The sequence below is a fragment of the Oncorhynchus nerka genome, linkage group LG4 (assembly GCF_034236695.1).
Source record: "Oncorhynchus nerka isolate Pitt River linkage group LG4, Oner_Uvic_2.0, whole genome shotgun sequence".
NCBI lineage: Eukaryota > Metazoa > Chordata > Actinopteri > Salmoniformes > Salmonidae > Oncorhynchus > Oncorhynchus nerka.
The window spans coordinates 65,557,896-65,584,004 of record NC_088399.1 but is presented as its reverse complement, the minus strand read 5'-3'; the positions used below and the strand labels follow the sequence as shown (position 1 = coordinate 65,584,004).

At 42.8% G+C, this 26,109-nt stretch overlaps 2 protein-coding genes across 3 annotated transcripts in view; both read left to right on the top strand.

Annotated features, from left to right (window-relative positions):
- Nucleotides 1-1,553: 1,553 nt before the first annotated feature.
- Nucleotides 1,554-9,960, top strand: LOC115128453 (interleukin enhancer-binding factor 2 homolog). Its single transcript, XM_029658310.2, has 15 exons — nucleotides 1,554-1,668; nucleotides 2,144-2,203; nucleotides 3,352-3,394; nucleotides 3,707-3,811; nucleotides 4,026-4,103; nucleotides 4,215-4,317; nucleotides 4,728-4,793; nucleotides 5,051-5,167; nucleotides 5,458-5,536; nucleotides 5,853-5,940; nucleotides 6,335-6,396; nucleotides 6,537-6,651; nucleotides 6,826-6,916; nucleotides 6,996-7,188; nucleotides 8,777-9,960. The coding sequence occupies exons 1-14, from the start codon at nucleotides 1,664-1,666 to the stop codon at nucleotides 7,145-7,147; spliced, it is 1,164 nt and encodes a 387-aa protein (XP_029514170.1). The 5' UTR covers nucleotides 1,554-1,663; the 3' UTR covers nucleotides 7,148-7,188; nucleotides 8,777-9,960.
- Nucleotides 9,961-22,035: 12,075 nt separating this feature from the next.
- Nucleotides 22,036-26,109, top strand: part of LOC115128449 (atrial natriuretic peptide receptor 1-like) — a 119,536-nt gene continuing 115,462 nt past the window's right edge. Inside the window, exons 1-3 of one of the 2 annotated variants that reach the window (XM_029658300.2) lie at nucleotides 22,036-22,484; nucleotides 22,747-22,861; nucleotides 24,034-24,816. In XM_029658300.2, coding sequence (XP_029514160.1) covers nucleotides 24,048-24,816 — 769 coding nt within the window. In that variant the 5' untranslated portion in view covers nucleotides 22,036-22,484; nucleotides 22,747-22,861; nucleotides 24,034-24,047. Of the gene's footprint in view, nucleotides 22,862-24,033; nucleotides 24,817-26,109 lie in introns of both variants that reach the window. The other variant, XM_065017759.1, reaches the window with a different exon arrangement.

The window sequence follows — 26,109 nt, the reverse complement described above, 5'->3', positions numbered from 1 at the left end:
TTGCACAAAGGCGGAGGTAGCGGTCCTGCTGCTGGGTTGTTGCCCTCCTACGGCCTCCTCCACGTCTCCTGATGTACTGGCCTGTCTCCTGGTAGCGCCTCCATGCTCTGGACACTACGCTGACAGACACAGCAAACCTTTTTGCCACAGCTCGCATTGATGTGCCATCCTGGATGAGCTGCACTACCTGAGCCACTTGTGTAGGTTGTAGACTCCGTCTCATGCTACCACTAGAGTGAAAGCACCGCCAGCATTCAAAAGTGACCAAAACATCAGCCAGGAAGCATAGGAACTGAGAAGTGGTCTGTGGTCACCACCTGCAGAACCACTCCTTTATTGGGGGTGTCTTGCTAATTGCCTATAATTTCCACCTGTTGTCGATTCCATTTGCACAACAGCATGTGAAATTTATTGTCAATCAGTGTTGCTTCCTAAGTGGACAGTTTGATTTCACAGAAGTGTGATTGACAATTAGCAAGTTAGATTGTGTTGTTTAAGTGTTCCCCTTTATTTTTTTGAGCAGTGTATATATATTTGAGATTCTTCTAAGTTGCCACCCTTTGCCTTGATGACAGCTTTGCACACTGGCATACTCTCAACCAGCTTCACCTGGAATGCTTTTCCAACAATCTTGAAGGAGTTCCCACACATGCTTGTTGGCTGCTTTTCCTGCAACAAAACTAGCCTTCTTTAGACTAGATGAGTATCAGAGCATCAGCATTTGTGGGTTCGATTACAGGTTAAAAATGGCCAGAAACAAAGAACTTTATTCTGAAACTCATCCGTCTATTCTTGTTCTGAGAAATGAAGGCTATTCCATGCGAGGAATTGCCAAGAAACTGAAGATCTCGTCCAACACTGTGTACTACTGCCTTCACAGAACAGCGCAAACTGGCCCTAACCAGAATAGAAAGAGGAGTGGGAGGCCCCAGTGCACAACTGAGCAAGAAGACAAGTACATTAGTGTCTAGTTTGAGAAACAGACGCCTCAGAAGTCCTCAACTGGCAGCTTCATTAAATAGTACCCACAAAACACCAGTCTCAATGTCAACAGTGATGAGGCAACTCCGGGGTGCTGGCCTTCTAGGCAGGGTTGCAAAGAAAAAGCCATATCTCAGACTGGCCAATACAAATAAAATATAGTCAAAAGAACACAGACACTGGATAGAGGAACTTTGTCTAGAAGGCCAGCATCCCGCCTCTTCACTGTTGAGATTGGCTGTATACCACACCTCCTTTGAGTTATTGCTTAATTATAGCAGCCAAAACAAGTTAAATCGACATCCATTGATGGAAAATTATCAGGGGTGTTAAGAAAGGCAAATGATATTTTCTCTTGTGACATATTTTTAAACTCGCAAGAATTTGTATTTTGATGGAAAACCGAATATAGCTTCTTAGCCTGTATCAAAACAAGTTACGTCGATATTCCATCTTAATTCGTTCGATAACGTTATGAGGAGGATACATGTGTCCTTTCTTTCTGCGAACTTTTTTGTGGTGGCTAGTTTTCAGGCCTTATGTACTGGTATCGGGTAATTGGGGTATAATTTTTTATCTAGACCTGGCAACCCTGACTCCATTAGTAGTCTGCCTGACCGGCATTGGATGCTGGTGATTTTTCTGTGAACATCTACATTAAAACATCAAAACGTCTTACGCGATGAGGTAGTTTAATACATCTGATAAAACCACAATGTTAGATTATATTTATACAGTATCCAACCGTAAAAGATGTGTAGACAGGTGGAATTTAAAGGGGTGGTTTAGGGGAGGTTGTATTAGCTAGCAACGTGTAGCGTGCTAACGTTAGCCCAGCTAGCCTTTCTTTCTTCACATCTAGCCGTCTTTGTTAACCAGGTGGCCTGTAGCATAGTTTTACTGATAGGTAGCTAACTAGTTAGTTACCTATCTACAAAGCTATCCATCAAATATCATTGTTAATGTATGATTATGTAGCTAGCTAGATGTGCATTGTTATGTCTTGGTAAAATGAATGAATGAACAGTCAGTAGCTAGCCCCGTTAGCCATGCTATGGAAGTAGCTAGCTAGTTAGCTGCTGCTGCCTCTTCAGCAAATGAGTTAATGTGGTAATTGCTATCACCCAACTAACTACTGTATTGATAATGTAACCAATTCCAGAGGCGATAGGGGCAGGGGCCGGGGTGGCCGGTTCGGGTCACGCGGTGGACTGGTGCAAGGGTGAGTAGCTAGTCAGCCAGTTGCTAGAATAATAATATTGGTTTACCACTTCAAATTGAGCATGCCTGCTTTTAGTTTTGTGTGATGCCATAATAGTTGATTTACTATGCCCACAACTGTAACGTTAATCAGTCCAATTTATGATTTAGGCCAATGAGATGTAAGGTTCATGTGGTAACTTTGCTATCTAAAATTCATAGAAGAATGTCAAATCAAATGTTATTGGTCGCATACTGCCAACAGTACAGTAATATCCAACAAATTACACAACATATACACACATCTAAGTAGGAATTAATATTAAGTGACTAAGAATGCCGTAGAATAGTATAGAATACAGTATATACATATGAGATGAGTAATGCAAGATATGTAAACCTTATTTAAGTGACTAGTGTGCCATTCCTTAAAGTGGGCAGTGATTTCTAGTCTAATCATATAGGCAGCAGCCTCTAATGTGCTAGTGATGGCTGTTTAACAGTCTGATGGCCTTGTGATAGAAGCTGTTTTTCAGTCTCTCGGCTCCAGCTTTGATGCACCTGTACTGACCTCCCCTTCTGGATGATAAGCGGGGTGAACAGGCAGTGGCTCAGGTGGTTGATGTCCTTGATGATCCTTTTGGCCTTCCTGTGACATCGGGTGCTGTAGGTGTCCTGGAGGGTGGGTAGTTTGCCCCCGGTAATGCGTTGGGCAGACCGTACCACCCTCTGGAGAGCCTTGCGGTTGCGGGCGGTGCAGTTGCCGTACCAGGCGGTGATATAGCCCGACCGGATGCTTTCAATTGTGCATCTGTAAAAGTTTGAGGGTTTTAGGTGACAAGCCAAATTTCTTTAGCATCCTGAGGTTGAAGAGGCTCTGTTACGCCTTCCTCACCATGCTGTCTGTGTGGGTGGTCCATTTCAGTTTGTCAGTAATGTGTACGCCAAGAAACTTGAAGCTTTCCACCTTCTCCGCGGCGGCCCCGTTGATGTAGATTTGAGGGTGCACTCTCTCCTGTTTCCACAATCCTCTCCTTTTGTTTTGTTGACGTTGAGTGAGAGGTTGTTTTCCAGGCACCACACTCCTAGAGCCCTCACCACGTCTGTATCTGTATCTGAATGTCTGGTGCAATATAAGATGCGTCAATGTTTATTGGCACCTTGTTTCAGGTATCGGCCATTTGTCCCCCACATTCCCTTTGACTTCTATGTGGTGAGTATTTGCCACTTTATATCAAGCATCCTTCCCGTATACATGAGCTCTTGCACCAATGGTTATTTTGAAGAGAGCATATCAGTGGTGCAGCATGTAGCTCACTTTCATTGAAATCAACAATTTCTCATTGTCTCATTCTCCTGAGTCAGACTGTACAGGCAGACTGTAATCGATGGAGATCAGCTCACCTACTCATACAGAATGGTCTAATGCTCTAGTCAAAACGACACGGATCTTGTCAAAGTAATACAGTAGCGCAGATAAGGATGTCGAGTGGACAGTGCTAAGCTGTCTCTCTGGTTCCCCCAGTGTGAGATGGCCTTCCCCAGAGTGAAGGCAGCAGCGGATGAGACTGCCTTCAGCGAGTGTCTGCTGAAGAGGAACCAGGACCTCAGCCCCACACCCGCAGAGCAGGTGGAGAACACGTACACAGACCTCTCTCTCTCAAACATTCAACGCACTACTCTCACTCGGTCGTCCTCACTCAAACCACACTTGCTGGATAATTTAACTCAAGCTGTTGTATGCACACATCAGCATATTCCTTTAGGTTATGTGTTAAACAACACACTCCTACGCTATGCTTATTTCCATTGACTAAATGCAAACTCTCTGCTCCCCCTTTCAGTCCTCTATCTTGTCCCTGGTCACCAAGATCAACAACGTCATCGACAACCTCATCGTCGCCCCCGGCAACTTTGAAGTGGTGAGTTCCAGACCTTAGTGGAGAATGACGTGCCGAAATGTATCTGTATCTTGGATAACATATTTAACCATGTACAATAACAATGGGAATTTCTTTCTCCTCTCATTCCAGCAAATTGAAGAGGTACGTCAGGTGGGCTCATACAAGAAAGGCACCATGACAACGGGACACAATGTCGCTGACCTGGTGGTCATCCTCAAGATCTTGCCCACGCGTGAGTTCTGTGTGTGTGCCAACAAAGCAAAGCCCATTTGATACATTATTTGATTGGTCTTCAAATGTCAACGATCTTGATTGCTGCACAGCATTTTGCAATATTGCTGGGTTATAATACATCTACATTTGAGTCATTTAGCAGAAGCTCTTATCCAGAGCAACTTACAGGAGCAATTAGGGTTAAGTGCCTTGCTCAAGGGGACATGGACAGGTTTTTTCTTTTTTTACCTTGTCAGCTTGGGTATTCGAACAAGCAACTTTTCGGTTACTAGCCTAACACCGCTAGGCTACCTGCCGCCCAAATATAAGTCATTCCTCATCATGGGCTGTATTTCCCATAGCAGCCATTTTGAAATTGTCTCCATTGGTTGTACTGAACCCCCATAATGAAAGTTGTCTCTCTTGCAGTGGAGGCTGTCGCGGCTCTCGGCAACAAAGTGGTGGAGACCCTTCGCACACAAGACCCTGCTGAAGGTGACCGATATTACACAGCTGCGTTTGTTTTCATGTAGCCACATTGCATCACTGAAGTTCGATTTAGCTTTCAATAGCATAAATTCTGCTCCTATTTACCTTTGTTGATAGGTCGTGCCATGATGTTTTAGCGACGAATTCATTCAAAAGTGTAAATACAAGGATAATGTAGGCATGCTGGGTAATAGGATACAGGGTATTCTACAGCTTCAGTGGTTATGATGTAATGTTGCCAACTGACTCCCTCTTTGTCCTAGTTCTCTCCATGCTGACGAATGAGACAGGTTTTGAGATAAGCTCTGCCGATGCAACAGTGAAAATCCTCATCACCACTGTTCCCCCCAACCTGCGCAAGCTGGACCCCGAACTGCACTGTACGTACATTCAGACGCACACACACACACGCAGTACAATGTGATAGAATGTAAACATGAGCTGCCCTCATAACTACACTCAGAGCTACATAAAAAGAAGTCAAAACACTCCGGTAGATACACTGTGATTGGTACAAAGCTCTCTGTCGTGCATGCCATAAGCATTCATTGTAGACTGGAGGCAGCTTGTGTTTGCGTTTTTTAACGTAGATGTATTATCTGTTTTCAGCTAGACAATGGTGCTGTAAGTGGTCATCATGGTGTCGGTGACATGGTCTCTTTCTCCCCAGTGGACATCAAGGTGCTGCAGAGTGCTCTGGCCGCCATCCGCCATGCCCGCTGGTTTGAGGAGAACGCCTCCCAATCTACGTAAGGCACCATTTTTAAAAGGTCTTTTACCTCTCAGCCCATTAAGCCTCTCAAACCGATGTCTCCTCAGTATGTGTCTCAAATGATGTAATAGGTCCTCGGTCTCCTTTTTTTCTTGAACCTTTCACATCCTCAATATTTCTCACAAGTAAAGGAGGAATAAAGGGAGACTTTTTATCCTAAATGTTTCAGCCATAATGACCTTTTGTCCCTTTTATTATCCTGTGTGCATTGTAAATGCCAATACAGCAAAACGCTGACGAACTTATCTTCTTTAAAGTGTTCAACTCGTGTCCTGGTTATTGTTGTTATTTAGGGTGAAAGTGCTGATTCGCCTGCTGAAGGATCTGAGGGTGCGTTTCCCCGGGTTCGAACCTCTCACCCCCTGGATCCTGGATCTACTGGTGAGTCCATTGCACTGACCATAGTTCTACTGGATGTACAGGTTCGGCCACTACATCCCCCATTCTCACGACTCAACACTTAACATGTGATTGTAGTTAGCCCACTGCATTCATCATAGTTATGCTAATGTTAAGTTCTACTGGTGGGGACACCAGACCTACCATTAGCACAACTACTGGTAAACCATTAGAATGTAATACTGGTGATGCACAATAATGGATGATTTAGCAATTTGTTGCGAATTACCACACACCGAGCAAGTCACCTGGCTAATATGTTATGTTTTTTGTGATTCTCTGTCTTTGCTATTCTATTGTCCCTAACTGAAAGCTTGTATCGTATCACTGCATAACTAAAGGAGGAATGAATAAGGAATTAAGTGTTTCTGCTCAGGGTCATTCTGCGGTCATGAACAACCCCTCCAGACAGCCCTTGTCACTCAATGTGGCTTACAGGTGAGTCTTCTCATTCCCTCAGTCAGTTGTTTTTCAACTGTAGGTGTCTTTTGTTGACTGTCTCATTTCCAAAACATGACTTTGTGATACTTTCTGGCGGTGCCTTCATTATTTTTTGTTGTTAATGTTGCTCTTTTCAGACGCTGCCTACAGATGTTGGCCGCCGGGCTTTTCCTGCCAGGCTCAGTGGGCATCACTGACCCCTGTGAGAGTGGAAACTTCCGGGTGCACACCGTTATGACCCTCGAGCAGCAGGTAATATCTTCGCTTTAGCTGCCTTCATGGTACAGGTGTGGGGAACCTTGGTCCTGGTGACAGGGTTTGCTCCAGCCCAGCACTAAATCACCCATGATCATATGTGTTTGGTTAGGATTACTGTCAGATGATTCACATAGGTATATCAGTTGAAAGTGTGTCTGTTTTTTGTAGGACATGGTTTGTTTCACTGCTCAGACGTTGGTCAGGGTCCTCTCTCATGGAGGGTACAGGAAGATCCTGGGCCTGGAGGGTGATGCCAGCTGTGAGTACCTCATCTCTCGCTCTCACTCACACCATTTTTCTCAAAGTAAACATTAAACAAATATACCTCACCCCCCCAGACCTGGCTTCGGAAATGTCCACATGGGACGGCGTGATCGTCACACCCTCTGAGAAGGCCTACGAGAAGCCGCCAGAGAGGAAGGAAGAGGAGGATGAGGCGCTGGAGGAAGGAGGAGATGTCGAGGATGAAAGCATGGAGACACAGGAGTGAGGAAGAACCTGGAAAGTGATGCGCCACCAGTGAGCTGCCAGGTACCAGTAGCCAGTCAGAAAACCAGGCTCATTACCAGGCTAGCTGCCTAGCTTATTGTTACATTTCCAACAGTAGCTTAGTTAGCACATTAATGTAACGTTCTATAAATTAGCCTAGTTGCTAGTAGCAAATCCCATTACCGTAATTGCTGGACTATAAGCCGCTACTTTATTCCCACGCTTTGAACCTCGCGGTTTATACAATGACGCGGCTAATTTATGGATTTTTCCCGCTTTCACAAGATTCATGCCGCCAAAAAACTGAGCACCGTCACATAATGTGACGTAAAATCGAGCGCGCTCAAACTTCCCATCATTCTGATTACGGTAGTAATTTTGTCACCCTCATCATGGCAAAGACACGGAGAAATGCATATGATGCAGCTTTCAAGTTGAAGGCGATCGATCTGGCTGTTGGAAAAGGAAAGAGAGCTGCTGCACGGGAGCTTGGCCTTAATGAGTCGATGATAAGACGTTGGAAACAGCAGCGTGAGGAACTGACTCAGTGCAAAAAGACAACAAAGGCTTTCAGAGGGAAGAAAAGCAGATGGCCCAAAGTATTTGCAGCCACTCGACATCAGTGTAAATCGTACATTTAAGGTGGCGCTCCTTGTTCAGTGGGAGTCTTGGATGATAAGTGGGGAGAAATCCTTCACTAAAACGGGCTGCATGCGAAGAGCAACTTATGGTCAAGTCTGCCAGTGGGTCCTGACAGCGTGGAGCATTGTCAAAAAATCCACTATCATCAACGGGTTTCGAAAGGCTGGACTGCTGCGTGTTGAAGGGGCAGCATGAGCTCAGCGGGGTATTTGCCTCCGGATGAAAGTGACGAGAGCGACAATGAAAACGATCCAACATCGGATGAAACAATTCTGAGGCTATTCATCTCCGACACCGAAGGAGATGACTTCAGTGGTTTCAGTGCACAGGAGGAGGAAGATAGTGACCAAGTTCATTTGTTTCAATGTACCGGTAGGCACCTGCGGCTTATAGACATGTGCGGCGTATTTACGTACAAAATACATATTTTTTAAATAATTCAGTGGGTGCGGTTTATATTCAGGTGCGCTTAATAGTCCAGCAATTACGGTAATGTATTTAAGAGTTTAAAAAATCAACATAATTTTTTTTGTTTATTGAGATAAATCACTGTAATGCCAAGTCATAACAAAGTAAGCTATGTAGCTGCCACACATTAACAACTCACCAGCCAGAGACTAGCCGGCGATAATAGTGCACGGAGCCATCTACTGTATCACTGTTACAGGCGAGAATTCTGCGAAATCAATACGAGTATAATACGAGAGGGTTTACGAAGGACATTATTTTGTCTTTGAGAACCACCCGAAGTTCGACTTGATTCTAACCCTGTGCGCAGTGATGGTGGGGCCAGATATTTTCTTGGGGAAGAAAAAAAAATGGTCAATGATCAATTGGTTAATGGAAGACGGGCAGCACCATTAGCGTCTCAAGTGACGGGGAGTAACAAATGTTGTTAGTGGTGGGATCCAATTCACTCTTTTACCCGTACAATGTGATCTGAGGCTTAACAACTTTTTATTTCCTCCCCCCTCTTGTCGCCATCTAGAGGATCCTGTGCCACATCTTTTTAAATGAACGTTTACCCCTGACCCTTTGAGACCCTTCACTCGCCCCTTTGTCCTTCAATGAAGTTCATGTCCACTAATGAATTGACTGCAACGACCTGGACCAAAGTTCTCCCACTGGACGGAGAGACTCGCATAGACTGTTACTGGTCCCTCAACGCCATCAACAAAAATGAAATTCACGGCCTTTCCAGAAAGGGACGGGTGTTGCTATCTATTTGTATTCCGTGTCTTTGTCTGGTTTTTACTTTGTAGCAGCAGCGATGACTAAATTAAACAGCTTTTTTTTTTTTTATTAAAAAATGTAATGCCTCTTTACATAAATACAGTAATGCATCCTTTTTAAATTATTTTTTTCAAATGTGTGCCTGGCTGGATAGAAAATGTAGGCCCCATGCTTGTGAAAAGACATACTTCATTTTCAGAGGTTAGATCTGTTCATGTATTTACTTCCACAGATCATTTCCAGTCTAGGTACCCTAAATTTGACAAACCTTTTTTAGTATTTAATTTATTGGACCACAGTTAAACTTAAATGCTGTTTTGCAGTTCAGATTTGAGAGGTTACTGGTAAGAGGAGTATTTAATTCAAAACATAATTGCCAACAAAACAATCTGATCATAAGATGCCATGTAACTTGTGAAAAACTTTAACGTTCATACTTTTTATATCAAAACTCATAAACACGTCACTGAATAAGGATCATGATTTAATTGATGCAAGTGTTAGACAGCTTGGTATCAGTTATAGGTAGGCTTATTGTTTTTGGTTACCTTGCTAATAACCAAACGTCTCCAAATAATGCTCTTAAGTTGGCACTGGAAAATACCTGGATCTTTTGATTGGACTCAACATATCCTATTAAATTGCTTGAGTGGCTCTGTCACTAAACCCTCCCTCAACGTTCCATAATGGGGTGAAAATAGCAGCCATCTTGGTCAGGGAGAAATCCAAAACCAGTCTAATTGGAATTGAAAAGCAGTAGAGGCATAGGTAGTGTGTTTCCTGCTTTTACTTATGCAGGAAATCAAAGCAATGCATGTGATTTATCAGAAATTGTGTAATGGAGTCAACTGAAAATGTCATTTATCAATACAGTTTTATATGGGTTTTATACACACTTTCTGTATAAATAGTCTTTAAAATATATGTAAACAGACCATACATGTCTGATTTGTGTTTTCTTGGAAAGCTGTGAGTGCTATTATATGATACTATATCAGTACTTGTTGCATTTACAGCTTGTCCTGTCCTGTCATCAACTGATTTCAGCCGATGTATGGCTGTGGGTTGACTGCATTGTTTGAATGGAATGTTGGCATATTGGCAGTTAATTTGACACATTTAAGGAATCATTTGAATAATTCCTCCTAAAACTGTCTGGCTAGCAAGCTAACTCGCATGCAGTGCAGATAAGATATGTGTAAAACAATGAATGTGAATAATTTATCACAGGACTGGTAAACCATAGTTGACAAACTCCCTGACAAGGTTAATGTCCATTCTATTCATTCTAATTCTGTGTCATTTACATTTAAGTCATTTAGCAGACGCTCTTATCCAGAGCGACTTACAAATTGGTGCTTTCACCTTATGACATCCAGTGGAACAGCCACTTTACAATTTTTTTTTTTTTTTTTTTTTTTTTTACCTTTATTTTACTAGGCAAGTCAGTTAAGAACAAATTCTTATTTTCAATGACGGCCTAGGAACAGTGGGTTAACTGCCTGTTCAGGGGCAGAACGACAGATGTGTACCTTGTCAGCTCGGGGATTCGAACTTGCAACCTTTCGGTTACTAGTCCAACGCTCTAACCACTGGGCTACCCTGCCGCCCCAACATAGTGCATCTAGGTCTTTTAAGGGGGGGGGGGGGGTGAGAAGGATTACTTTATCCTATCCTAGGTATTCCTTAAAGAGGTGGGGTTTCAGGTGTCTCCGGAAGGTGGTGATTGACTCCGCTGTCCTGGCGTCGTGAGGGAGTTTGTTCCACCATTGGGGGGCCAGAGCAGCGGACAGTTTTGACTGGGCTGAGCGGGAACTGTACTTCCTCAGTGGTAGGGAGGCGAGCAGGCCAGAGGTGGATGAACGCAGTGCCCTTGTTTGGGTGTAGGGCCTGATCAGAGCCTGGAGGTACTGAGGTGCCGTTCCCCTCACAGCTCCGTAGGCAAGCACCATGGTCTTGTAGCGGATGCGAGCTTCAACTGGAAGCCAGTGGAGAGAGCGGAGGAGCGGGGTGACGTGAGAGAACTTGGGAAGGTTGAACACCAGACGGGCTGCGGCGTTCTGGATGAGTTGTAGGGGTTTAATGGCACAGGCAGGGAGCCCAGCCAACAGCGAGTTGCAGTAATCCAGACGGGAGATGACAAGTGCCTGGATTAGGACCTGCGCCGCTTCCTGTGTGAGGCAGGGTCGTACTCTGCGGATGTTGTAGAGCATGAACCTACAGGAACGGGCCACCGTCATCTTTTCTGTTCTTTAAAAAGAAAGTTGTAGCCATCACAATAGAAATATAACTTACAGTAATACAATAGGGCCTAATGAGGTAACTCTGAAGACTGCATAACATTAGTTCTAATGCGGGTGGGATTGATGACCAGCCACAAGTAGCATTGCATGCCTGTAGATGGCATCAGCGTATTGCAGACAGCAGCCAAGCTCAAGTGACTGTTGCTGAAATCCCACTTATGGTCTATCTATCAACCCTACAATTCTAAAGGTAGCTCATCACACTGTACCATGATCTTGTCATTTACCAAATCTAATGCTATTCTCAATAATTTAATCCGAAACAGGATATTCATGATATTGGATTGTATTCTTACATATAATGGCTCAAGTCCATCCAATGGTGTGTTGACTGAATGAATTTAGACACTTCGTTGCAGTGAATTAGTGTCTGTTCGAGATGGCCTCCAAGTGGTCTTGTTTTTGATGCAGTAGACCTTATTAACCTAACAGTGAGATCGGCAAGACATTCGGACCTCTTGCCATTACAGCTAAGGTGTTGGGTTGACAGTAGCATGGGTTCAGGCCCCAGTCGGGACTAACCCCTGACTTTGCTATGTAAAATGTACAAAAACCTACATTTCCCAATGCTGATTATAAGACATTTATCTTTTAGCATTAAACAGAGACAGTGTGGTGGTAAAGCACTACAGTTTAGTCATCCTATCTTATAAACAGGTTAGGCCTTAACTCTCCAAGCCCAGGTCTTATAGAACAATCTTTCAGCCTTCAACAACCAGCTCTTTCAAACTTAGTTTGTCACAGTTAGCTATATCATAGTTTATTGTATTACATAGATCTCTCAACAGCTCCTTTTCAAACAAACATGACATCTTCCTTCCAATTTTCTAACAACTGAGCCATATCTGTAAATGCCACATCTTGTTCACTTTCCATTTCCCTCCTTTCTGAAGCAAATGCCTGGAACAGCCTATTTCCCCCCCCCTCCCCAGCAGGAGATAAGCAGGGATGTTTGAATAGGAGTGAGACGCAATTTACTCAGTCGGCACTCGGAATCTGGGATCCTATTGAGTCACACGGGCGCCCAGCTGTTCCAATGACACCAGGAACAGAGGAAAGACATGGATTAAGCACCTCAATCACAATGACGATATCAGAAAAATTCTTGTTTGAACCGATATTTCCCTGCTGAGAAAATAATTTCCCTTGAAACTCATACCAATTCATATCTCGCTCGGTTAATGGAACCTTATAAAGGACTGAAAATGAACTGATCGTCAGGAAACGCGAGCGGGGGAAAAATTCACATGGCATGAAATGAGTTGTCAGCGGGATAAAATCTCAGTGTACTCTATGGCTGGGATTGTGAAGATAGACACAATTGTGAGCTGAAAGTAGCCTAGATGCATCAGACACTTGTTAAAATAGTGCAGAAAATAGGAACAAGTGTTCTCAGACTACTAGAGAGCATTTGGAGGCAGCATGATGGTACAATCAGTCTTGTCATTGGCTGAAACCCTGGACATTAGTCTGCAAAACTGGACATTTAGTCCCATGTAGCCTTATATACAGTACGTTTTCCCAGCATTATTTCCCATAGAGTGAGCGTTGTCTCACCTGTTCCTTCAGAGAACCTTGGTTACATACTGTACGTAATGTAACCTTTCAATATCTCAGATCCAGATCAGACTCTTAATTCAGAGGATGAAAACCTACAGGAGTCAACTTCGACACCCTCCTCTCTATAATCACTGTCCTGGTGACTCATCTCGTCTCTCACTCAGAGGGAACAGTTTCTCAATGGCGCTGTGTCAATGATAGTAATTGAAATGAAACGGAAAGGACATGCAGCTGCTGTCGGAGTCTCATAATGTGAAATCTACATCATTAGCTTGCAGTCATAGCAAATGGCCATAAATGAGGGACTAGTAAGGGTGCCATTTAAACAGAGTGCCTAGTTGATCTTTACAATCTGCTTGGTTAATTACAGTACTTTTACCCAATACCTATATACCCTATATACTTAGGCCAATGTAGTAATGGTTAAATGTGCAACAACATTGTTTTTGTACTACCATCACATGACAGTAACCTTGTCTGAGACATGAGGGTTTGACATTGACGCATGTCCTCCATTTGATGTTGGCCACACAGTTGATGCTTATCATCTACGTATGTCACATCCATAATTCCCATGCTCCACACCACGCTGATGCTAATTTGTACTTTGTCCAGACGAAAATAGTGTGTCGACTGGCCATTAGCTTAGCGCTAAACGAGAACCAATATATTTGCCATCCACATGAGTAGAAATCATCTTCAGGGTCAGGAACTTGATGTAGAAGTTGCCCCTGATCCTAATTTCCCCAACACCAAATACTGACCTTATACCCATGAGGAGCACATCAGACTTGGACCAGTGGTTGGGAGGAGGGTGGTGTGGCTCTCTATTCTAAGCCCTGTTAGGCAGTAGCTCGTCTGCTATTTGTAATCAATAGTACCTCCTGTCTCCTCCCACAGAGAACATCTCTAGACAGTTGCTCTTTCTTCCCATCAATAGCGCCAACATTTCCTCATCAATACCCGGGAACCTAACTCCAAGAATATCCCTGTTGTCTCAAGACACACATGTATGTTTGACTCCTCTCTAGTATTACAGTTCTTCTCAGCATCTCAGGTACGAAAGCAAGAAAATGATCAGACGTTCTATGCGTCTCTTAGACCGCTTTTTGCAAAACATTAAATACAACTATTTTCAGTATTTGTTTTGATGTGTATGGAATTGTTTGGTTAAATATACATAAAATGAGAGTAATTGCTCAGAATTCTGTACCTTTGGATAGTTGACTTCTAATTTTGATCATCATGATTTAGTAACTTGGACTCAATAGATAAGTATGGTTTCATGAATCTTTTTGCAGGCATACAGCAGGCATTCAAACTGCATCAAACTGTATGCATGCCCCGGGTTGCAGTGAAAGGGTGCAACCAACCAATCAAAAGACACAGTTAATTGGTTTCCCTTTAGCCAGTTTAGGAAATTTCAGACTGACACCAGACATGGTTTTGATTTTACCCTACTTTTGAATAGTAACATTTTCATCATTAAATTCCTAATTGGTCAAGATGAAAACTTTCGTACTGTACACGGTGGTCCAGAGGAGAAGAGATGAGAAATCTGTCATTCAACTAAAGACTGAGAATAAAGTTACAGTTTTTCCTAATCGCGTACAAGCATTTTTTGGAATAATGTTGTTGATTTTCAAAACAAGAGTTCACAAGATACAGAACTCTGTGTCCTTTTGCAAAACAGTACATTTATTTTCAAAATGTAGTTACCATCTTGAAACAAATGCATGAACCAAAACTATTATACTGTCAAAATTGCAAATACATTCATAAATATAACTGCGAGCAGCAATGAATGGGGTTCACATGATGACGGATAGGACACAAGATTAGTTGGATAACAAAGCAAGCACCCTATCATGTAGGAACTATCCTCCTTCATGTGCAATCTGTAAAAGCATGACCATGTTTATCAATTCCACAAGGAGGATGCAAGTGAAGTTTAGTCTAGTGCTGTAGGTTGGTTCTTTGAATGCAGCAATAATCATTCTTAAAGTCTTTACTTAATGTATTGAGTTTGTATAGCAATTCTGGGGTCAATTTGACTAATGGTTTATGTTAAGATTTGTGAAATATTTTCAGTATTATTTTCACAATATTTCATATTGTTCGTCTGCATAATTAAAATGTAACATTCATTTGCATGAGACAAAGTCCACTTGATCAATAGTTATTGCTCTAGTATCCTATGGTGCCAATGACATCTATATTGCCACCAACTGGTCTGGTTCAGCCATCTATGGTTGCAGTGACTTTATATTCACACAGCTTCTAAGGAAATATACATACATTTTAAATACCAAATTTCATGGCCCCATGTCCATCGGTTCTGTTCTTATAGCCCTGGCGTGATATGGTGCCATCTAGGGGTGTAGTGTTTGCCAACTTTGAATGCAGAAACGAATCATTCATTAGAGGCTAATTAATTGAGTCTATATACCAAATCTGGAGTCAATCTAACTTATGGCTTATGGAAGAAGGTGCATCTATAGGTGAAAGTGTGTCTATAGGTGAAGGTGCATCTATAGGTACAGTGCAATCATATTTGAATGCAGCAACAATTTTTTCTCCCAAAACCATTAAGGACTGATGTAGTGATTCTACATACAAAATCTGAGAATCTGACGCATGGATCAATGAGAAGATGATTGCAGAGGATTTTGAGCATCAGCGTTAATAGTTTCCTTATTTATTTATTTTTAAACATCAATGCCAAACTTAACATGGTTCATCGTGGTGATGGCTTTGGTGACCCTAAAGAGTTTCATGTTGATAGGCCATTGTGGAGTGGATTTACATAGCTTTTCTCAAACTAAGTTTAGAGATGTACCAGAGATGTGTTATTTGGTTTTCCAAAATCTATCTAGGCGGACCTTATGGGTCCTTGAGGCAAATTTGTTCAGCATGAGGAAAGAAACCTACATACAAAGTTTCAAGGTCAATGGGTATGAGGGTATAAGTGAGACTGGTTATAACAGCACCACACCATCTACAGGCCAATCGGTACCATTATTTTTGACTAAGTTGTTCATTTACATTTTAGTCATTTAGCAGACACTCTTATCTAGAGTGACTTAAATGAGCAATGAGGTTTAAGTGCCTTGCTCCAAGGCACATCAACCGAGTTTTCACCTAGTCAGCTCTGGGATTCAAACCACTGACATTTTGTTACTGGCCCCAACGCTCTTAACCGTTGGTCTACCTGCCACCCTAATGGCCTCAAATTTCTGTGTGCCAAATTAGAAAAAAAGTGAACAAATCTATGCTTGAGTTATTTGGCCATGTACATTAAAAAAGTTGTTTTAAAAAAAACAGAGAATAAGTAGGTTTCACAGCTTCACTGTACTTCAGGAAGGTTCTCCCATCTCCACAGAGGAACTCTGGAGCTCTTTCAGAGTGACCATCAGGTTCTTGGTCACCTCCCAGACCAAGGCCCTTCTCTTCCGATTGCTCAGTTTGGCTGGGCGGCCAGCTCTAGGAATAGTCTTGGTGGTTCCAAACTTCTTCCATTTAAGAATGGTGGAGGCCACTGTGTTCTTGGGGGCCTTCAATGCTGCAGAATCTTTTTTTATACCCTTCCCCTAATCTGTGCCTCGACAAAATCCTGTCTCGGAGCTCTACAGACAATTCCTTCAACCTCATGGCTTGTTTTTTTCTCTGACATGCACTGTCAACTGTGGGACTTTATATAGACAGGTGTGTGCCTTTCCAAATCATGTCCAATCAAGTTGTAGACACATCTCAAGGGTGATCAATGGAAACAGGATGAACCTGAGCTCAATTTCGAGTCTCATAGCAAAGGGTCTGAATACTTATGTAAATAAGGTATCTCATTTTTATTAATAATACATTTGCTTTGTCATTATGGGGTATTGTGTGTAGATTGATGAGGGTAAAAAATAATTTAATCTGTTTTAGAATAAGAATGTAAAGTTACAAAATGTGGAAAAAGTCATTGGGTCTGAATACTTTCCGAATTCACTGCTTGCTACATAACAGCTCGAATGTGGCAGCCTCGCTATCTCAATATCACTCCTCGTTTCGCTGTTTCAAGACACTTCTTGTCTCCATGCCCTCTGGAAAGTGATCAAAGCCTTGTGCAATTGGCTGCCTTCTCTCAAATTCAACGATTCCAGCTGCTACCAGGAACTTGTACTGCTGTGCCACAGATTACCCATGGTTTTCAGCTGCACAAACCCATAGCACAACAAGTCACCCTTACGGGACGCGGCAGTTTCCAGCGCTCCCTCTTGGGGGCTAACTGTAATCAGAAATGCATAGTTTAGTTGAGCTTGTCAGCTGTGATGCCTCCTACAGGCTATGGCCTCCTTTGATTGAGGGCAAAGAGTCTGAAAAAGTCAGCAAATGAACTGCTGTAACTGACTTGTTGCATCCTACGACATATACATATTGCATAGGCCTGCAGTGGGTTCATATTCATATTGGACATCTGTTATTTGTAGCTTTTTTGGTTTACATTTACATCAGCTTCTGCCCAGTGACGATTTGCGATGGATAACAGTGTTTTGTTGCTAATTAGTTGCAATTATCTTGCACGGACTCAATGAGGTGGGGAAATTAATGGATGGGAAAGTGAAAGGTCTTGCTACATACGGTATTTACCAAAGGAGAGGTGAATGTGGTTAATATGTCATTGTCCGTTTTCAGCTAAGCCAAGATGGTTTCCATGGGATACCTGAACGTGTGGTACATTCCCTAGCATTAATTAAGGCCGTAGGTTAGTCCCCACTCCCCACACTTCTCTGTATAGGTTCTGTGTGGACTGCTCTTTTTTTCCATTTATATGACAGATCTATAACAGTTTTTCCTCAATCGCATACAAGCATTTGGAACAATGTTGTCGATTTTCAAAACAGAGTTCACGAAACACAGAACTCTGTGGCCCTTTTGCAAAAACAGTAAATGTGTTTTCAAAATGTAGTTGCCTTCACAAAACCAATACATTCATCGAAATTATATTATACAGTAAAAATTGCAAATATACTGAACAAGAATATAAACGCAACATGTAAAGTCTTGGTCCCATGTTTCATGAGCTTAAATGATCCCAGAAATGTTCCATATGCACAAAAATATTATTTATCTCAAATTTGATTTGTTTACATCCCTGTTAGTGAGCATTTCTCCTTTGCCAAGATAATCCACCTGACAGGTGTGGCATATCAAGAAGCTGATTAAACACGGTGATCATTACACAGGTGCACATTGTGATGGGGACAAAAGGCCACTAAAATGTGCAGTTTTGTCACACAACACAATGCCACAGAGTTTTGAGGGAGCATGCAATTTGCATGCTTACTGCAGGAATGTCCACCAGAGCTATTGCCAGAGAATTTAATGTGCATTTCTCTACCATAAGCTGCCTCCAATGTTGTTTTATAGAATTTGGCAGTACGTCCAACCAGCCTCACAACCGCAGACCACATGCAACCACACCAGCCCAGGACCTCCACATCCGGGTTCTTCAACTGCGGGATCATCTGAGACCAGCCAACTGGACAGCTGATGAAACTGAGGAGTATTTCTGTCTGTAATAATGCGCTTTTGTGGGGAAAAACTCATTCTGATTTGTCGGGGCTGGTTCCCCAGTGGGTTGGCCTGGCTCCCAAGTGGGTGGGCCGCAATATTGCGGTTTGTCTCTCTTGAGACGCCAAAGCAACAACATAGGTAGTATACCTGGAGTGATTTAGAATTTTGTGCATTAGTATTTAATGATTACCGGAAACAGTGAACTCAATTGCACAAATGTTTCTTCTGATGGAAACAATGTGTATATTCTGAGAAAAGAATACATAACAGTGACTTGTATTCACTGATACGAAGGCAAGAAAATTATCAGAAGTTCTGTAAATGTATTTGAGCATTTGATCCTTGCTGCTGATTTCTACTGGTCTAATGTCGATTGCTCGTGTTTAAAATCAAATCGAATTGTATTTGTAAGACATGCTCCGAATACAACAGGTGTAGTAGACCTTACAATGAAATGCTTACTTAAAAGCCCTAACCAACAATTACATTTGAAAAATACCTATAAAAGAAATAAAGAAATAAAAAGTTACAAATAATTAAAGAGCAACAGTACAATAACAATAGTGAGGCTATATACAGGGGGTACAGGTACAGAGTCAATGTGCGGTGGCACCGGTATCTGCAGATACGGGTGGTTGGTGTGGTTCTTGGCCCAAGTCTCTTCTTCTTATTGGTGTCCTTTAGTAGTGGTTTCTTTGCAGCAATTCGACCATGAAGTCCTGATTCACACAGTCTCCTCTGACAGTTGATGTTGAGATGTGTCTGTTACTTGAACTCTGTGAAGCATTTATTTGGGCTGCAATTTCTGACGCTGGTAACTAACAAACTTGTTCTCTGCAGCAGAGGTAACTCTGGGTCTTCCTTTCCTGTGGCGGTCCTCATAAGAGCCAGTTTCATCATAGCGCTTGATGGTTTTTGCGACTTCACTTGAAGAAACTTTCAACGTTCTTGAAATGTTCTATATCGACTGACCTTGATCTCTTAAAGTAATGATGGACTGTCATTTCTCTTTGCTTATTTGAGCTGTTCTTGCCATAATATGGACTTTGTCTTCTACCAAATAGGGCTATCTTCTATATACCACACCTACCTTGTCACAACACAACTGATTGGCTCAAACGCATTAAGAAGGAAAGAAATTCCACAAATTGACTTTCAACAAGGCACACCTGTTAATTGAAATGCATTCCAGGTGACTACCCAATGAAGCTGGTTCAGAGAATGCCAAGAGTGCAAAGCTGTCATCAAGGCAAAGGGTGGCTACGTTGAAGAAACTAAAACAAAATATATTTAGATTTGTTTCAACACTTTTTTGCTTACTACATGATTCCATGTGTTATTTCATAGTTTTGATGTGTTCACTATTATTCTGCAATATAGAAAATAATCCAAATAAAGAAAAACCCTTGAATGAGTAGGTGTTCTCATTGTCTGTACTGGTACTGTATATACTCCCTATAATTTAAGAAATGTCATTTAAATTTAAGTTATGTTGGTTAGGATTAGGAAAGTCTCTGACTTTCTTTATTTTCATACAGATTACTCTCTGTTAGTCAGCACCTCTACAAAAATATTTTTTTTGGGTGGTGTCAGCTGATGATTTTTACTAGACTGTAGCTTACTCCCACACACAGGCAAACACACACACACACACACAAACATAGTGAAGAAAAGCCTCATTAGTGAAGCTCCATCATGTCAGAATCATTGAAGCAAGTAGCCAGAAATTAATTTTCTTCTATAGTAAGATCAAGGCACTCTCTCACACCCACACACACCCACAAATGTGTGTGTGCGCGACCACACACTAACAACATCCATTTCTGCCACCACAGCGATGTTTGGCCTGTCATTTCACTCATTGAGACCATTAGCAGCTTTGGAACAGTGTGAGTCGGCAGGTTCAAAGGGACAGAGACCAAAGAGAAAGGAAGAGGACCCAGAGAGGTGAGGCATCATCACATGATACGCTCTGGGCAAGAAATGCTAGTGGGAGTGCAGGGAAAGAGTCATCAAGAGAGGGAGTAAAGCAAAACATGAAGGAATTGGGGAGTTTTTTTGGTCCTATGTCTTTACGTTAGTGTGTACGATACTGGGATCATAATGTTTTATTTGTTTATTTAACCTTTTATTTATCCGGAGGTATTATGTGGTCTTCCACCAGTTAATCGTGTGTGTGTGTGTGTGCATGTGTGTATATGTAGGGGAGAGAGAAGCATGTGTATAATTGTCAGAACAGTGTGATGACTAATAACCTGAGAACACAGGCCTAGTGGAAGAGGGAGGGGGTGGATGGATGAGTATGTATGTGGGGGAGGAGGGTCTGTTCGGGGGGTCGGAGATAATATCCAGGAAGAGGCACAGGGAAGAGAGGGAGTTCGCCACTGTGCCCCATCCTGTTTTGTAAACCATATCCTGTAACCTTTTTGGAGTGCAGCTTGGGATGGTTGGGCCAGAGGATAAGGGGCTAGATGGGTGGACAGCAGTGGGGGAGGGTTGTATGTTAGCCAAGGGAAACGCGTGTGGGGGTAAGAGGAGCGTGGTGACCTCACTCCTCCTCTGTGGGAGGTACAGGCAGCACACATACTGCGGGTGATTTATGAGCCGCCATGGCACTTGGCACCCTGCATACACACGTTCTTCCTCCGCCGTGCGTCCGGGAAGCCAACGAGCTCCTTGTGTTTTCCCTTTATTGATCTGGAAGTTGTTTGTCAGCGAGCAGAGCACGCTTGCACGTGATGTAAGATCCAAGATGGGGCAAGGTGAAATTAAACAAAGTGCAGTGAAGACGAGCGAGGGGGAGAGGGACTAAGTGGCAATAAAAGCTTAATGGACGTACAAAAATAGCACACTTTAATTGAGAGGAAGAGGGGGAAAAAAACGTGGAACAATGAAAAGGAAGAGGAGCATGTGATTAAAATGCAGGAGGTCAGTGGGGGTTGGGCAGACATTCCGCTCTACCTTGGTTCACTCTTAAGATCTTTTAGCCTAGCTTAGTGACAGTCGGTAGTAGGCAATTGTTCGATACATTTTTGTTGATATGAGTCCATTTGCAGAAGTCACGAACAGTAGCCTACAATCGTATCCGGTCATAATAGGAGTGACTGGATTACCATATGCAATCACAGTTAACCTTACAATGCATATTTTGCAAAGGTCTAACACAGCTGGCATACTCAGACTGAGGAACAATGGTTCCAGATGTGCACATCAACCAATCAAGCATTTATCTGGAAATCAGATCACCAGCCCTGATATCCAAACTATTACCGTACATGCATTTGGGAATACACACAGACACATAAACACACGTACACACACACACACACACACACACACACACACACACGCACACACACTTCCTTATGCACACACACACGTACACACGTACACACACACGTACACACACACACACTTCCTTATGCACACACACACTCAAACATCATGTTTAGGTTAGTTTTGGCATAAATTAGCCTGCAATGACACAGCTCCCCATCCAACCATTCAGCACACATGTCTTGTTATTGATGGCACATGGTAATGTAATGGTATATGCCTCCCCCTTCCCAACCCTGTGCACAAAAGCAAATATATCACACTGCCGCACACACACACCCGTTACCCTTGTGACCGGAGCTCCCCAGCGCTTGCGTATTCATCAGCGCGAGTGAGAGATCGATCCTTGTGTGTTGCTGTGTGATTGAGTTGAGTTCAATGTTGGCGATGTGCGGAGAGAGGAAACCACCGCACGCACCTCAAAGAATGACAAGCTCGGTTCATCGGACGTCTTCGATTAACTTTGGATGTTTAGCTGATGTCGACTTTTTACCCTTTTCTTCAATGGAATCAACAAGAGACTAGTAAAATCGCAGCCTTCACAGGAACAGCAAAACAATGTGTTGGAATTTAGTCTAAGAAGCAGCGGCTTCAGATTCTAAATAACGAACGTGATAGACATTAAGATATAAGTCAGTCGCCTGCTGCAGATATTCACCTAACTATTGTGTTATTAATGATCCCAAATATCAGCCAGAGCTAAGAGTACGTTTTCCTACAGCCTAATGTTGCCCATTTAGCTTATAGCCTAGCCTACTTGGCAGACGCTCCTGGCACACATAAGATAGCTCTTATATAAAACGGTTTCTGCGTTTTTTTTAAAGTAGGCAATTCAAAAGACAACAGTTCAACCTGAATTGAAGGAGTTAGGAGATCAATTATTTGCACTCTAGTGCGAGTGGTGCGCAACGAAATGTCCCTCTCATGAGACGCAATGTCTTTACAGCTTCGCATCTTCCATTGACAGGACAGTTGCTGGGAGAGTCACCGGGAGACCTTCTACCAAGAAACTCGATAGGCTGTCCAGAGACAATCTGTGGAAGAGATACACAAAATGGCGAGACATAACCATCGATATTGAGGTAAAAAATGTACTTTTAATTAAATGTTGGCTAATTCTGTAAAGTTTAAAGCAATACTTGGCAGACCGCGGGGTTATTTTATTTATCCCCACCCCCACGTTTTCTGCGCAAAAAAATAATACATAAAAAGGTTTTTTATTTGTTGGACATAAACGACTATTAAAATAACAGCAAATCAGCTCCAAGTTATTTTAATTGAGGTAATCCGCTCCAAAGTATACCCACGCATAATAGAGATATTCAGAAATCAGAAAGCTGATTGAGGATCTTTTTACTGGTGAATGTGTTTTTTTTTAATGACCATATTTTTCTCTCTGCATGCATTTTGTATTTATATTTTTCTGTGTGTATTTTCTCTAATTCAGGGCTCATCTGTCAAATATACCTTGGTCTCAGTATGACTCCCTGATAAAATAAAGGTTCAATAAAAAATATATGTGATCGTATACACATTTAAGCAAGGTTTGAAATGATTATATTTTTGTCAAATGTTATATCTGTTTGGGCTTCTTGCTGTCAATTTATTTAGTCTACAAATAATTTCTAATTAAGTTCCGACCTGACCATCTAAAAAATGATTGGCCCGCGGCTGAAACTAGTTGATGATCCCTGCATAGGTAATCTGATAAATACATTTAAAAAACACTTGGAGTAGCCTATTTCTTGGCTTCACACTCACAAATACATCACAGGTTGACTACGGGATATACTTAATTTGTTGGTGTCTCAAGTAAGAAAGTAACTTATGCAATTACTAGATAAGATATTCAAAGTTAAGTATACAGTGACAGATCTAGTAGCCAGCCTCACTCACAAACCAGTCAAATGCCAAACTTTATCATAGCATGTGTCTTATCCACACACACCAAATAAGTAGATTAGAACCTGTTAATATCATGATACTTATCTTATCCCCTCATTCTATTTTCCCCTTATTCTTTCAGTCTTCCATCCATCCAAATTCCATGATATTTGACGTAGAATAAATTCAACACTACTTTGATAGCCTCATCTAGTGGTTATTCAAATTACTGCTACAGAATTGACCGGAATCGAATAATCATTCAAACTAGAAGGCCACAAATACCTCTGGGGGTTGGGACTGGTGTCATAATGTTATAAATCATTACTAACAGGCCACCTCACGCACTCTGTGTGTTTGTTCCTGCCAGCCCCCCTGTGGTTGATGGTGATGCCTGAGCCCAACCCAGCAATGCAGAAGACGAGAACTCGGTGGTGGCAGGGACGACTGGGAGTTCCTCTGCTGTTTCTGGTTTTCCCGCTCCTCAGGACCGAACCGCTCCAACTCGAGCTGTCGTTCAATGGACTTTCGGAGCCCCAGAATGTGACACTGGCTGCTATCCTGCCTTTGCACAACACTGAATACCCGTGGGCCTGGCCTCGCGTGGGACCCGCTCTGATCAGAGCTCTGGAGCGAGTCAATGACGAACCCACCCTGCTGCCGGGCCACCGCCTCCGCATCGTCTACGACAGCAGCGAAAGCAAAGATGGAGTCTGCTCCGACTCAGTGGCGCCGTTGGTGGCCGTGGACCTCAAGTTCTCCTACGACCCGTGGGCCTTCATCGGGCCTGGCTGCGACTACGCTTCGTCTCCCGTGGGCCGCTTCACCACCCACTGGGACGTTCCCATGGTGACGGCTGGGGCAGCGGCCATCGGCTTCAACATGTACACCTCCATCACCAACACGGGCCCCACACACAAGAAGCTGGGCGAGTTTGGGGTGCGCCTGCATCGCCATTTTGGCTGGCACAGGCACGCCATGCTCATGTTCAGCGACAACAAAGATGACGACCGGCCATACTACTTTACGGCAGAGGGGCTGTACACACAGCTGCAGCTGGACAACATCACCACAGCAGACAAGGTCTTCAATGAGCAGACTGGACCCGTCCAGTATGGTGACCTCATCAGTGACATAAGCCAGAGTGCCCGAGGTGAGCTCCCAGTCCAATCTCTGTCCATCTGACCTCTGTCCTATTTCTCCCTAAAGTATTCTGGGCACCCTCTGTCTTGATCTGGGTGACTGTTTAAGCCTTGTTCTCATCTTGATCAAGTTTTTTTTTCTTCTTACAATTGCTTACAGATACATACATGTTGACATGGTTATATCAAAAGCCTGAGAACATAGCTCCCAATCGGTCACAAACCCAGCTTGCAGAAGATTTGCCTGAACGTTAATGTCCGCACATTAAAGCCATATGTGTAGAATGTGAAAATAAGTGGCCTGACTAATTGCTGTTTGGCAGTAATGGTATTTTGATTCCATTATTTCAGTAATCTGGAGAGAGCAGTCATTCCCAGTTGGTCCTTATTTCAAGACCACATGTGTATGCTGTTTTCATTTGCAACCACTCTTTTCATTATTGTAAATTGACCTGTCAACTTACTAATTGTCTCAATTACCAGATGTAGGACTAAGTTCACATGCGCAGGTTAAATCCAGTAGATTGAATGATAATATTTGAGCTGAAGTTTTATTGACCGAGTGAGTCAATAAACAGATAGACCTAGAATTTGACCAAAAGCGTATTAATGCATGGTATTGGCAGAGCGAGAAAAGTTGTTGCCACAATGTCAATGAACACACAACACATTGAGGGAGAGAAAACAGACTTCTGTTAACGCACATTTAACAGACAGCATGACAATGTAGGAAGAGGAAATAGAAATGGCTAAAACTCCATCATGGCGGACCTTACGGGTCCCTGTGGCACATTGTTTCCTTGTGAGGAGAGGGACCTTCGTACCGAATTTCATGACTTTAGGTCAAACAGGGTGAGGGGCGTGACCTTTCAAAGTTTGCATTTTCAATCTCTTGTCATAGCTCCACCATCTGGCCAATCGGCGTCATTTTGTAAATGCCGGATCTCTACGCATCACTCACCCAAAATTTGTCAAAATCGGGGCCAGTGCTGTCTGAGATGTCACATGTGAGTAATGCACTAAGGCACTAACATACTAACGGGCGGAGACAAGTCCTCAGTCCCCTCCCCGATTTCAGCGTGGGGAACAATAAATCATGGCAGGGAGTTAGAGAGAGTGAAAAAGAGAGGGCGTGCACAAGCAAAGCGATAGGTCTGTGAAAGATACAGTACAATGGAGGAAACAGGATAGTGAGAGAGAGATTGCAAATAGTAAGAGGGCGTAGGCCTACTGACCGAGAGATGGCAAGTGTTAAAATATAATGGTGTTGAAAGGGTTAAAATATTGAATCATATAGTGTGGGA

Excerpts from the sequence above, each read along its gene's own strand:
- LOC115128453 (XM_029658310.2), top strand. Across the intron at positions 3,812-4,025 it reads GCCCCACACCCGCAGAGCAG|TCCTCTATCTTGTCCCTGGT; the intron begins GTGGAGAACACG and ends TCCCCCTTTCAG. Across the intron at positions 5,941-6,334 it reads CCTGGATCCTGGATCTACTG|GGTCATTCTGCGGTCATGAA; the intron begins GTGAGTCCATTG and ends GTTTCTGCTCAG.